Source organism: Balaenoptera ricei, chromosome 9 (assembly GCF_028023285.1).
Source record: "Balaenoptera ricei isolate mBalRic1 chromosome 9, mBalRic1.hap2, whole genome shotgun sequence".
Classification (NCBI taxonomy): Eukaryota; Metazoa; Chordata; class Mammalia; order Artiodactyla; family Balaenopteridae; genus Balaenoptera; species Balaenoptera ricei.
The window spans coordinates 5,833,735-5,849,719 of record NC_082647.1 but is presented as its reverse complement, the minus strand read 5'-3'; the positions used below and the strand labels follow the sequence as shown (position 1 = coordinate 5,849,719).

General features: G+C 46.3%; 1 protein-coding gene across 8 annotated transcripts in view; it reads right to left on the bottom strand.

Annotated features, from left to right (window-relative positions):
• The window catches only part of PRKAG2 (protein kinase AMP-activated non-catalytic subunit gamma 2), a 284,802-nt gene that overhangs the window by 54,146 nt on the left and 214,671 nt on the right, over nucleotides 1-15,985 (bottom strand). For 6 of the 8 annotated variants that reach the window (XM_059932996.1, XM_059932994.1, XM_059932997.1 and 3 more), the window contains one exon: nucleotides 9,926-9,995. In XM_059932996.1, coding sequence (XP_059788979.1) covers nucleotides 9,926-9,995 — 70 coding nt within the window. Of the gene's footprint in view, nucleotides 1-9,925; nucleotides 10,060-10,797; nucleotides 10,866-15,985 lie in introns of those variants that run through there. The other 2 variants (XM_059933002.1, XM_059933000.1) reach the window with 2 other exon arrangements.

Genomic DNA, 15,985 nt, shown 5'->3' with positions numbered 1-15,985 from the left:
AACATATGTTGAATTTTATCAGTTGCTATTTCAGCATCTACTTAGATGACCAGAGGTTTCTCTCCTTTTATCTGCTGACATTAACTCCTCGGTGGGTTTCTTAACAAACTGCAGCCCTGTATTTCTAGGACAAAACCTTGTTTGGTCACAGGAGACCGCATGGCTCAGCCTGCTGATGTTTTAGTAGGAGTCCTGCCCATATTTTAAATGCCAGGTTCATCATCTGTTTTCTTCTTTGTGTGCTGTCCTCTGGTTCTGATGTCAGGATCGAGTGAGCTTCACAGAAGGAGCTGGGAAGCCGCCCTCCTTCCCTAAGCCCTAAAATAGTTCAGATGACCTAGGCCTTAACTGTTCCTTGAAGGTTCTACAGAATTAACCCATCAACAGGCTGAATACCAGGTCTCTTCTGCAGGGGCAGAGGAAGGGCGAGGACCTTTCATTACTTGAAAAGACCCCAAAGCCTTTATTGAGGTAATTCACATCCATACTGTTCACCCATTTAAAGTGTACAATTCAATTAATTACTTTTTAATTTCTTCTGTGGTGATTAATTACTTTTTAATTTCTTCTGTGGTGATTAATTACTTTTTAATTTCTTCTCTGGTGTGGTGATTGGTGAAAGTTAACCAAGAAAATACGAACTTGTAAAATTTACTCAAAAGTGATTGAAAAGATTTTAAAATATATTGATATAGTTTGACATATTCAGATTTCTTTTAATGTTATTTTCTAAATCTCTGCATTTATAATTAAGAAGCCCCTCAAATTTCTAATACTTTGCGTTTTCACTCATTTTTTTCCTTGAACAGACTTGACACAGGTTTATCCACTTAATTGGTCTTTTCCAAGAATTAAGCTTTTGCTTTTGTTGAGCAAGACTACTTTCTGATTGCTGTCATTTCAGGAGCATTTTAGGGGGGAGGAGAGGGCAATGAACACATTCACACATTCAGCAAACCGTCTTGACTCACAATGTGGCAGCCCAGCTCAGTGCATCAGGCAGGTGCACTGAAGACCGGCTTGTCACCACGTCCCCACCAGCGTGCTGCAGTTTTGTCATTTGGACACAATGCAGTTCGGATGCATCCTGACTCATTTCAGTTACCAGCGCTTAAACAGATGTCCGTAAATGCACGCACATCTTTGGGGTTTAGCAATACAACGGATCTTTCTGCTGTGGGCCCCTGTCTGCCTCTAATACAGCACGTTATCGTTCTTACAACACGGGTAAGTGCTGTTCAAATCAAAATACGAAAAATGATTTGCAGAGTAAGGCACTAACGATATACGATTCCCTGAGAAACTCACGGGCCTGGGTCCTTTCCTCGGGTACGTCCGGGAGCAGGCCAGTCTTCTCCAACGGGGACTCTAGGACTTCCAGGCTCCAGGGGGAGCGAGTGTAGAAGAAAGAACAGGGCAGATCTAGACCAAACCTGTATGAGAATTGTCATCACCTTCTGTGTGACGTTGAGCAAATTCTTTCATCCCCTTGGCCTGAATCTCTTCATTCGTAAAATGGGGATAACACCATCTTTCTTGCAGAGTGATTCTGAGGAACTGGGGATAAATAAACTCAAACATTCAATCACAAATGCTGTCCACTGGGTGGTACGTACGATATTCACATGGGGAAAAGTCTGACGGTGCAGACACCGAAGCCATCACTAGCCAAATGGCTGTTGCCGGATGATGCACTAATGGTGGCTTGATTTTAAATTTGTGCTCAGTTGCCTTTTTGGTCCTTTCTAGGGTCATCATCATAGTTATACTTGTAGAGACTGCACTACACAGCAGGTACTCAAGTGACTGTTACATTCAGGTTACTTAATGCATGTATAATCCTATTAGCTAGCGGCTATTATTGTTTCCTACTTATACTTGAAGAAACTGAAGCTTGAAATAACTTGCCTAAGGTCTCACAGCTATTAAGTAGAAGAAATGGGACTCCAATCTGGGTCTGACTCATGCTCTTAATTACATGACACTAATTATATATGCAACTTAAGGGGGGGACATGCCACATGTGTAAGCATCAAAGCTAGAGGAGTCACTGTGAAAAGAGCCAAACAAAGGTAAAAATAAACACGTGAGAATGTGGACCTGGATATTCTTGAGGAGGTCTTAATGAAACAACTACACATTCCATAGTATGTGGTCTATAAAATAACAATTTATTGGTAGCAACTTACTGTTAGAAACAAATGATCGAAGTACGACCTAAGATAAAATAAATCAGGTAATAACAAAGTTCAGAAACCTCAATGATGTGACATAAATTCAGATACATAGGAAATAGCTCAAAGTGGGACAGAAGCAACAAATTAAAAGATTTAAAAGTGACTAAAATTTGACCGGAAGGTTCCCAAATTAGTTTCCTCCCCAAAATGACTCTCCTTTTAGTATCCGAATTAAGCTAGACTTCTTTTCCCCTAATATCAGTGCAAGTGCTATCACAGCCACAAAAGAAAGATCTAAAAGACTTTTTCCTCAGGCACCAGATTATGCAAGCAAGTCATCACGTTTCTATCCGCTGTTACTGCCTCTGAGTTGTTCAGCCACTGGACACAGTCTATTTTGACCTCACACTTGGGAGGAGAAGCCTCGGTGCATCTGGGAGGTACATGCGGGTCATCTTACAGCTACCTTGTCACTACTCTTTGATTAGCACACATAAACTTGGCAAGTGGATTTCCTCTCATTGCCTTAAGTAGAAATGCCTTATTTCTTTATAAGAAATAACATTAACCACTGAAGTACACTGAGCCCACGTGCCAGAGTAAAAGGTAAAGCTCCAAAAAAAATACATGTGTTCACGTATGTGACAAGTATTTACTGAAACTAGGTCTTAGTCATCATCGTATCTTTGAGACCTGGCAAGTAGTTAAGTTTTCAGTCCCCATCGTCACAGAGCTTCCACAATGGCAGAGAAACATGAATAAATGCCTTTCACCTTAACAGCCCCATCAGCCATGAGGAATCATGAGATGATATGTGAAGGCCTGTCTGGGGCTTCCAGAAAGTCACTTTTCCCGAGGAAGTGACATGTAGGCTGAGACCTGAAGAAAACTAGCAGGTGGCCAAGAGGACAGGGAAGAACAATCCAGGGAGAGGGAACAGCCTGTGCAAAGTTCAGCAGGCACGGAGGAACAAGGCCAGGAGGAGGGAGGTGCACGGTGAGGCGGGCAGAGGGAAGAGGGAGGTAAGTCTGGGCTCCAGCCTAAAGGCAAAGGCAAGTCAGAGAAGGCTTTTAAGCATGGAAGTGACACGATCAGATCCATGTTTTTAAAAATATCTCTAATTGCAGCACGTCAAGTTGATTGGAGGGGGCCAGAGTAGATGCTGGAGAGACTAGGCTGTTTAATAGTCAATAGAAAGGTGATGATGGCGGAGACAGGTAGGTATTCAGGAGGTGAAAGTGAGAGGACAGACCGCTTGGGTGTGGGAGAGTGAGAGAGCCATGGCTCAACGTCATTCTTGTTAAAAAACAAAACAAAAAACCAGGTGAATGTGGTAGCACTTACTGAATCAGGTTGGGGGGAAAAAGAAAGAGGCGAGAGGGAGGAGCAGGAGAACAGACCAGAGAGACGGTGCGATGACTCAGGCAGAGACATCCAATAGGCAACCGAACACTCAGAAGAGAGATCTGGCTGCAGATACCTATTTGGGCATCATCAGTTATTACAGCATCGTGGTAATTAAACACTGGGCAACAGGCAGGTGGTAGCTGGAGCCATGCAAGTGAGGGAGACTGTCTAGGGGAGAGCACAGGAGGAGAAGACAAGTGGCCTCGGGAAGAGCCAGGAGCAAGTCCCATAGCTAATGTTCAAATGTATGGCTTGTGAATTAGCCCCCACTCCACCTGCTACCACAAAACAACACAGAACGGAAAAGGAAAAAGGGTAAGAACCATCAAGGAAACAACGGGCGGAAAGGTATGGGGAGCACACCAGGAGTGTCTGTGGGAGAAGGGAGCAGAGGTCACCTCTGGTGACGGCTACTAACAGCTCAAAATGAGAAGAGGATTAAGTGTCCACTGGAGTTTGCAAAATGGAGCCGCGAGTGACCAACTCAGGGAATTTGGGTGGAGTGGTGGAAATGGGCTGAAGAAGGAATGGGAAGTGAGGAAATGGAAAGAGGGTTTCCAGATAAGGGATTATTTCATGTCGGTTACGAAGACCGGCTCAGAGCCTGGGCTGCAAGTCTAAAGCCTGTGTTTGAAACCTGGTGACCCCACCTTCCCACATATGCCCCCCGTGGTCACTTATTTAACCTCCCACCGTCTTAATCTCCTCCTCTATAAAATGATAAAAATATTTACCCCTTAAGAGTTGTTTTGAGGATGAGATGAGATAAACGTAAAGGATTTATAACAGTGCCTCAATATACTTAACATACGCCAGTTACTATAATCATAGAAAAAGGACACAAATTCTTCCAGTTTCTTCGAATAAATTCCAAATGTTTTGTGGTACCAAAGTTTTCCCACTTTAAAATTCACAGGTAAAATGTAAAGTCACAGGGGTCCTGGTATAACAACTCTGCAAGGGCTCTGCCCACCCCACGCAGAGCTGTAGGGTGGAAACACCCCGGCCAGGGAGCAGACAGTCTGACTCGCTGGCCTGGATTCCTGCCAGCTGCCTGCTTGGGCTGCCGAGAGCTCGCCGAGGAGCAGGCAGAGCCAGTCCCGAGCGGGAAGGTCGTGGAGGTCCCTTCGTCGTGGAGATGACTCAGCGCGGCCTTGGCTCCCGATGACTTTCCCGGAGAAGTGAAGCCTGGTGAAGCCCGGCGGCAGGTCCCACTTTTGGATCCTCAAACCCTGCTGTGCACTCCCCTCTCGTTTAAAATAGTCAGGGGTCTTAACATTTCAGATAACAAAACCTCCGCAGCCTATAAAACAACTACTCTATCTTATCAAATCTAAGATACCATCAAACGTGAAGCCTGACTTTAAAATGTGTACCTAAAGTCTGTTAAATATGGCAAGCTTTCAAATATGGGGTCAGCCAGAGCAGAAAATGTTTAACTGTAAGTATTTCATAAAGCTGTAACTATTTTTATAATCAAGAAACAATAAACCTCTTCTCTGAGATAAGTATGCAAGCTCAGTAGGGAAGGAAAGAGTCTGGATGATAGATTATCAGAGCCTTCTAATACTACGAGATGATCGGCCAGCAACCAAACCGCGATCACAAACCTGTCACCACCAGAGGTCAGTACCCCTCACACTACAGTCAATAAGCCAAGTGGACCCAGCTGAGCCTCACTTATCAAAGCTAAGTGATAAGGGGATACTTTAAAAGGTTCCACAAATTCACAGGAAGACATTCTCCCTTAAGTAAGTTAGAGCAGTGTTTCTCAAACTTTTTTTCATTATCCACACCCCCCCCCCCCAGCCTTTCTATACATTCCCCCTTCAACTGTCCTACCCCCATGAAACTTTAATACCACAGATACACTGTATATCCATTCAGGGGCCCTCTGGAGAGCCAGAAACCACTGTAATAGCTAAGATTTTTTGTCCCCCAACAAGAACCAATCTTTGCTCACTTCAGGGCACTATCCTCCAGTTGAGAATGAACAAGTTAGAGTGAATGCACATTTCTGGTTTATTGTAGAGTGGGGTGCTGGTTGCTTTAGGTCGTATTTTCAAGCTGGAAGGAAAAGTACAAGTTCACCAATGCTGGGCTCTGTTCTACCGAGAAAACCCACAATGACAACGGCAACAAAACAAGCAAGCAACGCCCCAAGAGACAAGGATTATTCAAGAATACGGCTACTTCATTACAGACCTGGGCCTACAATTCCAAGATCCTTGACTGAAAAATAATGCTTTCCCCTCGCTGGTACTTCTTCCCCCCACTTCTTCCCCATTTTTGATCGTGCAGACTAGCTTGACCAGTCTTGCTAGGAAAATGAGTTTGGAGGCAAGTTCTGAAAAGCTTATCCTTTTGGAAATGCCTTGCAGGTGAGGAAGGAACAGCTCGGACAGAAAGGACCGCCTGGACTGAAGGAAGCAGGCAGGGGGTGAGGGGAGAGGGGACAGGTGACTGGGAAGAAGTGGGATGGACCAACCACCGCGACTTGCTGAAAGCCCGAGGAAACTGGCGGGTCTGGCGGGTCTGCGGCGGCTGGAATGCTAGGAAGGAGGCGGTGACACAGGCAGTTCCCAGGGGCCGTGAAGTTCTTGAGGTAGTGCCAGAATTACAGACTTATTAATCACGAATAAATTTCTGAATACTCATCTACTTGAGAAAGCACTCACTGGCTGCGTTGAGGTGCTTAGGAAGGTGCTGGGCCCTGTGGTTAAATAAGTTCAAGACGGTTAATCTTGATAAAAACAAACAGGTGTGACTGATACAATTAAGCACTTGAAACGCGAACACATAAAGCGACTGCTATGGGCTAGGCACTGCTCGCGTCACTTTGCAGATACCGAATCATTTCATCCTCCCATCGTTCCCATAAAGGAAACATAAACACTGAATGTAGTCACTGAGATACCAAAACGCCGCTGAGCACCTACGACGTGCCACCGTTATCACCTGCTGGGAAGAGAAAGATGGATTATGGAGAAGTACAGAAGGGCTTTAGGGAGGGGCCTCGGAGACGGTGAGACTTGGGCTGAGCCGTGATGCAGTAAGGTTGGCAGGTGGAGAAAGGGAGCAAGAGAGGGGTCTTACCCTCCAAAGGATGTACACCCTCAGGCACCGAGACCATGAAGGGTCACAGAACAGGGGTCTGGCCAACTCTGCCTGTGGGCCAAATCTGGCCTCTTTCTGTAAATAAAGTTTGACTGGAACGCAGCTCTGCCACTTGGACCGCGTTGCTGCTTTGCTGCTGCACGGGCAGGCTGAGTAGTCTTGACACGGACGGAGACGGAGACCATCTGGCCCTTTACAGAAGAAGTTTGCCCGTGCCTGTTCTAGAGCCTTATTATTCAGAGCAGGGTCTGTGAAGCAGCGGCAGCAGCACTTGGGAGCTTAGCAGAAATGCAGACTCCCAGGTCCCACCCCAGACCCACAGAATTAGAATCTGCCTTTTAGAAAGCTCTCTGGCGGTGCTTATGCACAGAAAGCCCTCTGATCATTGGTGTGTACGGCCGGGATGAGGCGGTGAGGCTGCAGATGAAGAGACGTCTGCGTGTATTCTATATATAGACCCAGGAAAGTGGTAAAGATTTTCCCGTAAAGGAGTGGTGCTGTCAATTCACGCTCTGGAAAGGTCCCTCTGTCAGGGTGCGATGGTAGGAAGAAGTGGGTGGGCAGCTGGTGTCAGAACCCAGGCAAAAGAGGACCTGGACAACACATGGGAGACAGAGGCACAATTTCTTCGTTCTTCCCAGAAGCAAATAACGTTTTAAGAGATTACGCCAACTTCACTAATGCCTTTCTAACGAACAGAGTATCTGTTAGAATTTATTAGGAAAGAGAAAAAGACTTGGTAACAAAAATACCAGCAATCACGTGTTTCCATGTATACCAACAAATGCATCCCCATCTAAGGAAAGCGTCCAGATCGCAATGCACAAATAATGACACCAAGTGAATAAGAAGGAAGCTGGAAGATTAAATGAGGACCTATTCAACAGCTATGTATCAATATTATGTAGGCTGCTAACACATCAGCTCACAGGATGCTATGTAAAGGTGTAATGTCCTACTGTTAGGACTTACTGTTCCCCCGAATAAATGTAAGATTCTGCTTGATATTCAGTTTTTCCGTATTTTGGATGAATAAGCAATCTAAAGTTCAAAAGAAACAAAGCAGCACTTTAGACAACCACGCCAACACTACCCCTTCCAGCTTGGCTAACAGCTTCCAAGCAACTGCTTTTTAACATTTTGCCTCCTTAAGAATCTAGAAAAATTTGACAGGGTAATTTGTGTGATTCAGTATGCTTTAAAGTAATGACAGCAGTATAGATAAAAACAGATGGGTGAAAATGGGAAAGTCCTTTTCTTAGATGCTTAGGTTTAGTATTTTATATTCATTCCCTTGGCAGAAACAATGCAAAAAAAATAAGGCATCGAGATATTTCTCAAATATCTGCTTTGAGAAGTGCAACATAATTAAATTAATAAATCTCAAGTAAGGAAAAAAACTCCATCAAACCTGTACTGAGAAAAATCTCTATGGACGATTCATTAATAAAAAGCTTAAAAAGTCCATGAGTTCAGTACAACGGTAAATGGCACTTAAACAGTAACAGTAACTAACATTTACTAAGTGCTTACTGTGGATTTACATTGTACTAAATACCTTTACATGGATTATCTCATTTAATCCTCAGAACACCCTGATATTAGCTCCACCTTATGAATGGGAAAACTAAGGCACAGGGAGGTTAAGTAACTTGTCCAAGGTCACACAGCTTAATAAGAAGTCAAGATACGGTCTGAAGCTGGGCCTATGCTCTAAACCATAACTGTGGCACCTCTCCAGTAGCATCTGCTCTCTACTTTCCTTTGCCCCCATGTGAATCTGCAAAATGATTAAATGCAATGGACTCTCATTGTTACTGAAATCAGGGACAAAGAAAACTCTATGATTTAGATATTCAAAGTCTTAACGAAAGGGGGGCACACCATACTGCCCTGTGGACAGTGCCCCAAATTTGACCTGCAATATAATAAAATCACGGAATAATGAGGTGGATTCGAATGAACACACTGGATTATTTTTCAGTAGGACAGTAGGACAGAATGCAAATGAAGCCCTAGTAAAATTCTGAAATGTATCATGTAACTGCTTGTTAATAATAAACATGGCGGCAGACTTTTAATGATAATTACTATGAACACGTTATCTTCTGGCTAACATGTCTGTGAAATGCAGGAACTCTAAAACATAAAATAAACGTAGGCACTGGCCTGATACTGTCGGCTTAACGTTCTCATATTGGTTGTGCATGCTTATTTAAGTAATTGCCTGACTGTAAATAAACGGAAGTATTAAAGTAAAGTTGGCAGAAGGTACAGCATCCACACGGCACATGCTTTGTTCCAGGAGCTTTATTCCATCAATACTCTTGGAAAAAACAGAAGTCACTAAACGAATAATGGAAAAACACAAGATAGTGTGGAGGTCTTTTAAATTCCTCAAATTGTCAAGCATCTTATACAAAGTTCTTTTTTGACTTTGAACTCATCATATCCCATTTTAAATACTAATTCTGCCAAAGAACAAGCTCATTCCCTTCAAATTTTAACAGTTTCAAAATAAGATCCAGGTAAAAGCTCATCATAATCCACGTTAAATATTCATTTTGCCAAAGAACAAACTCATGCCCCCACATTTTAACAGCTTCAAAATAAGATCCAGGTAAGAAGAAGAAAACGGGGCAGGAAAAGGAAAAAAACCGAGTGAGCGAAGAGAAGACAGGAACGATGGAATGACAGCATCACCTGAACTCAAAACCAATTCGCTAAGCCGCCACCGCTTTTCCTATTGAACTTTCCCTATCAAGACAAGAAGACACACCCTGCTGGTGGTATTTTCACAAGTCCAGATAAGGGAACCAGTGTGTGTTATTTAAAGGAATGGACCATAGGCATAATCTGGGGGTCACCCCTACATGTACGGTGGCCTTACAAACAATTACTACTGCACGTCACCTTGCTCTCATTCGAGTTCGACTTGTAAGGACAAAAGGACCGACCATCCGTGTGGATGGCCGGGTTGCGGGCTCCCCTTAGAAGCCAGCGAGATTTCGCCACCGAAAGGCACCCGCGGCCACTGCAGACACGCTCTGCCGGCTCCGCGTTTCCACCGCCAGCCCCCGCAGGGCGCGCCGCCCGAAGCCGGACGGGCGGTGGGCGGCTGGGTCCCGCGGCCTCCGGGGCGTGAACCCCGGCTGTCCCCGCGCCCCGGCCCCTCCGGGCCCCCGGCGGAGACACGGAAGCGCGTTCCAGCGGGGGGCACTCACCTTCTTCCTCCAACTCGAATTTCTCCAGCATGCCGGCTTCCGCGGGTCCCGGGGCCGCCGCCAGCGCCGCCTGAGGAGGAGGAGGAGAGGGATCAGCATGCGCTCGGCCGCGCTCGTCCCCGGCCGCGCGGGCGGGGGCGCGGGGGGTGGCGCGCGGGGGCGGAGGGCGGGGGTGCCGGGGACACAGGGGCGCGGCGGAGGCCGCGGGGGGCCGCAGGGCCGGGGGGCGGTGGTGCGAACGCGGGGGGCGGGGCCGAGCGGCCAGGGGGCGGGTGTAGGCGGGCGAGCGGTTGCGGGCGCGGGGGCGGGACGAGGGCGACTGGGGGAGGTGCAGGGAGGCGGGCGGGGAGCGTGTGGGGGTGGGGTGGGGTGGGGTGGGGTGGGGTGGGGTGGGGTGGGGTGGGGGCGGGAGCACGGAAGCGGTCTCTGCGGCTCCGCGGAGCGCTCCGGCCTTGCTCCGCGCCGGGTCGCTGGGAGGAGGGGCCTCCGGGGCGGCTGGCGGGGCGGGGGGCGGCGCGGCGCGGCCCGGCCCGCCTGCACGGCACAGAACGGGCGGCGCGGCCCAGCCTCCGGCCCACCCTCGCCCCAGGCCGCAGGTGGCGCGGGCCGCGGCCTAACCTGCCGCCCCTCCCCGAGTGGAACGGCCCGCTCCCGGCCTCCCCCCGGCGCCTCGCGCGTTGGTATGGACCGGCGAGATGGAACCGTGGGACGAGGACCCCGAGGAGCCAGGGGCTGGCTCGCTCGCGGGCGGCCGGGGCGCCCCCCTCCGGCCGCATCCCTCCTTCCCGCCAGGGCCGCCGACCGGCCATTAGCAGAGGCTCGTTTTCTTATCCTTGCCTCGTCCTCCCATCCCACCGCTCACATCCGCTCACCTTCCCCCGCCACCCACGGCAGCGCGTCCCTGCAGGTTTAACCTGCGCAGGTGTGGTCTCGGCCAGCCCGGGGGTGGGGCACGAGGGGAGCGCTGCCAGGTGGGGGTGGGGTGGGCGGGGCGACGTGCCAGGGAGAGGGGAATGGAAGCTGCAGGACCCCAGGGGGAGATGACCCCCAAAGGCCGGGGGCGGGGTCGCGGGGAGTGGATGAGGGAGTGATTGCATGCTTTTCTTTTTAAAGTTTAGACTAAATTGCCCATCCCTTTCCCCTAATAAAAATTTTGTTCCGTGGAATATACGTACTGCAGATGCACTGTGTCGCTATCACTTTTACCTAGCCATGGAACTCTTTCATGAGCTTCCTCTCTTCATTTCGGGAGCCACTGCCAAAAGCACATACAAATCTAAATCTGGCCCTGGCCACTCCTGTCACCCTGGATCTGGGTATCTGAGACTCTCCAATCGCCAACTCAGGTTGGCAGGCAGCGAGACTGGCAGCCGAGAGCTTCCTGGAAGAGCAGGGTAACCAGAGAGGGGACAGGCACCCCATGCCGTGAGGCTCTCCTGTGTTACACAGGCAATGACTGCCCCAGGTGCAGGGGGCCCTTAGCTCACTGCAGAGTGCAAGGGCCCTGATAAAGAGATTAGCTCCCCAGCGCTGATTAAGGCTGTGAAGCCCCGCCCCCACCAAAGGAACTTGGTTCTGTCACTCTCGCAAGCCTAGCCTGGAGGAGGAAGTACTTAAATTTCCTTTATGCTTTCTTTTTGCTCTGTCATCTCAGTTGGGCCAATACCCAAGTCTTTTTTTTCGGTCACGCCATGTGGCATGAGGGATCTTAGTTCCCCAACCAGGGGTCAAGCCCATGTCCCCTACATTGGGAGCATGGAGTCTTAACCAATGGGTCACCAGGGAAGTCCTGCCAATCCCTAAGTCTCAATCTTTGCCTTAAAAAATGTGGGGGGAGGAAAAGAAGACAGAACTAATTTTGTAAGACATGGTGGTAAAAACCCTCGGCTGTGTCATGCTTAACAGCAAAAGACTGAATGCTTTCTCTCTTAAGTTCAGGAACAAGGCAAGGATGTCTGCTTTCACACTGTCCTTAATCAACATAGTACTAGAAGTTCTAGACACTGCAATAAGGCAAGAAAAAAATAAAGGCATACAAATTGCAAAGGAAGAAATAAAACCATCCCTATTTGCAGATGACATGGTTGTCTTCATAGAAAGTCCCAAGGAATCTACTAGATAAACAAATCCCAAAACACCAAAACTAGAACTAATGAGTGCAGCAAGGTTACAGGATACAAGATCAACACACAAAAATCAATCACGTTTGTGCTAAGTGTTCATGCTAACAATGAACATGTGGAAACTGATATTAAAAACAATATTATTTATGATCACCACAAAGAAAATTAAATACTTAGGTATTTACTTAAGAGAACATGTACAGGGCTTCCCTGGTGGCGCAGTGGTTAAGAATCTGCCTGCCAATGCAGGGGACACGGGTTCGAGCCCTTGTCCGGGAAGATCCCACGTGCCGTGGAGCAACTAAGCCCGTGTGCCACAACTACTGAGCTTGCGCTCTAGAGCCCGCAAGCCACAACTACTGAGCCCGCGTGCCTCAACTGCTGAGGCCCACGCGCCTGGAGCCCGTGCTCCGCAACAAGAGAAGCCACCGCAATGAGAAGCCCGCGCACCGCAGTGAAGAGTAGCCCCTGCTCGCCGCAACTAGAGAAAGCCCACGTGCAGCAACAAAGACCCAATGCAGCCAAAAATAAATAAATAAAATAAAAACTCAATAGTAGAAAAAGAAAATAATCCAATCAGAACATGGGCAAAAGATATGGAGACGTTTCACTGAAAAAGATAGACAGATGGCAAAATAAGCACATGAAAATATGTCCAACATTATTAGCCATTAGGGAAATGCAAATCAAAACTACAATAAGCTATCACTACACCCCTATTAGTATGGCCAAAATAAAAACAGTGACCACACTAAATGCCAGTGAGGATGCAGAGAAACAGAATCACTTGTGCATTGCTGTGGGGATGCAAAATCGTACCACCACTCTGGGAAACAATTTTGCAGTTTCTTATGAAACTAACCTCCCAACGGCCATATGACACATCAGTGGCACTCTTGGGCATTTATCCCAGGGAAAATGAAACATGTTCACACAAAAACCTATGTATGGCGGGGGTAGACCTTCAAGATGGTGGAGGGGGCTTCCCTGGTGGCGCAGTGGTTGAGAGTTTGCCTGCCAATGCAGAGGACGCGGGTTCGAGCCCTGGTCTGGGAGGATCCCACATGCCGCGGAGCAAATGGGCCTGTGAGCCACAATTGCTGAGCCTGCACGTCTGGAGCCTGTGCTCCGCAACAGGAGAGGCCGCGATAGTGAGAGGCCCACGCACCGCAATGAAGAGTGGCCCCCGCTTGCCACAGCTAGGGAAGGCCCTCGCACAGAAACGAAGACCCAACACAGCCATAAATAAATAAATAAATAAATAATTTTAAAAAAATGTTGTAAAGATGGTGGAGGAATAAGACATGGAGATCACCTTCCTCCCCACAAATACATCAAAAATACATCTACATGTGGAACAACTCCTAAAGAACACCTTCTGAATGCTGGCAGAAGACCTCAGACTTCCCAAAAGGCAAGAAACTCCCCACGTAGTTTCTTGGCCATGTGGCTGACATGGTCTTGGTGCTCCAGCTGGGTGTCAGGCCTGAGCCTCTGAGGTGGGAGAGCCGAGTTTAGAACACTGGTCCACCAGAGACCTCCCGGCCCCATGTAATATCAATCAGTGAGAGCTCTCCCAGAGATCTCTGTCTCAACGCTAAGACCCAGGTCCACTCAACAACCAGCAAGCTCCAGTGCTGGACACCCCATGCCAAGCAACTAGCAAGACAGGAACACAACCCCACCCATTAGCAGAGAGGCTGCCTAAAATCATAATAAGTTCACAGACACCCCAAAACACACCACCAGATGCAGTCCTGCCCATCAGAAAGACAAGATCCAGCCTCATCCACCAGACCCCTCCACCAGGAAGCCTACACAACCCAGTGAACCAACCTTACCACTGGGGGAAGACACCAAAAACAATGGGAACTACGAACCTGCAGCCTGCGAAAAGGAGACCCCAAACACAGTAAGTTAAGCAAAATGAGAAGACAGAGAAATACACAGCGATGAAGGAGCAAGGTAAAAACCCACCAGACCAAACAAATGAAGAGGAAATAGGCAGTCTACCTGAAACGGAATTCAGAGTAATGATAGTAAAGATGATCCAAAATCTTGGAAACAGAATGGAGAAAATACAAGAAACATTTAACAAGGACCTAGAATTAAAGAGCAAACTAACAATGATGAACAACACAATAAATGAAATTAAAAATTCTCTAGAAGGGATCAATAGAATAACTGAGGCAGAAGAACAGATAAGTGACCTGGAAGATAAAATGGTGGAAATAACTACCGCAGAGCAGAATAAAGAAAAAATAATGAAAAGAATTGAGGACTGTCTCAGAGACCTCTGGGACAACATTAAACGCACCAACATTCGAATTATAGGGGTCCCAGAAGAGGAAGAGAAAAAAAAAAGGGACTGAGAAAATATCTGAAGAGATTATAGTTGAAAACTTCCCTAATATGGGAAAGGAAATAGTCAATCAAGTCCAGGGGGCACAGAGAGTCCCATACAGGATAAATCCAAGGAGAAACATGCCAAGACACATATTAATCAAACTATCAAAAATTAAATACAAAGAAAAAATATTAAAAGCAGCAAGGGAAATACAACAAATGACATACAAGGGAATCCCCATAAGCTTAACAGCTGATCTTTCAGCAGAAACTCTGCAAGCCAGAAGGGCGTGGCAGGACATATTTAAAGTGATGAAAGGGGAAAATCTACAACCAAGATTACTCTACCCAGCAAGGATATCATTCAGATTCTACAGAGAAATTAAAACCTTCACAGACAAGCAAGAGCTAAGAGAATTCAGCATCACCAAACCAGCTTTACGACAAATGCTAAAGGAACTTCTCTAGGCAGGAAACACAAGAGAAGGAAAAGACCTACTATAACAAACCCAAAACAATTAGGAAAACGGTAATAGAAACATACATATTGATAATTACCTTAAATGTAAATGGATTAAATGCTACAACCAAAAGACACACTCTGGCTGAATGGTTACAAAAACAAGACCCATATATATGCTGTCTACAAGAGACCCACTTCAGACCTAGGGACACATACAGACTGAAAGTGAGGGGATGGAAAAAGATATTCCATGCAAATGGAAATCAAAAAAAAGCTGTAGTAGCAACTCTCATATCAGACAAAATAGACTTTAAAATAAACACTATTAAAAGAGACAATGAAGGACACTACATAATGATCAAGGGATCAATCCAAGAAGAAGATATAACAATTGTAAATATTTAAGAACCCAACATAGGAGCACCTCAGTACATAAGGCAAATGCAAACAGCCATAAAAAGGGAAATCGATAGTAACACAATAATAGTAGGGGACTTAAACACCCCACTTTCACCAATGGACAGATCATCCAAAATGAAAATAAATAAGGAAACACAAGCTTTAAATGATACATAAAACAAAATGGACTTAATTGATATTTATAGGACATTCCATCCAAAAATAACAGAATACACTTTCTTCTCAAGTGCTCATGGAACATTCTCCAGGATAGATCATATCTTGGGTCACGAGTCAAGCCTTGGTAAATTTAAGAAAATTGAAATCGTATCAAATATCTTTTCTGACCACAACGCTATGAGACTAGATATCAATTACAGCAAAAAATCTGTGAAAAATACAAACACATGGAGGCTAAACAATACACTACTTAATAACCAAGAGATCACTGAATAAATCAAAGAGGAAATCAAAAAATATCTAGAAACAAATGACAATGAAAACACGACGAACCAAAACCTATGGGATGTAGCAAAAGCAGTTCTAAGAGGGAAGTTTATAGCAATACAATCCTACCTTAAGAAACAAGGAACATCTCAAATAAACAACTTAACCCTACACCTAAAGCAATTAGAGAAAGAAGAACAAAAAACCCCCAAAGTTAGCAGAAGGAAAGAAATCATAAAGATCAGATCAGAAATAAATGAAAAAGAAATGAAGGAAATGATA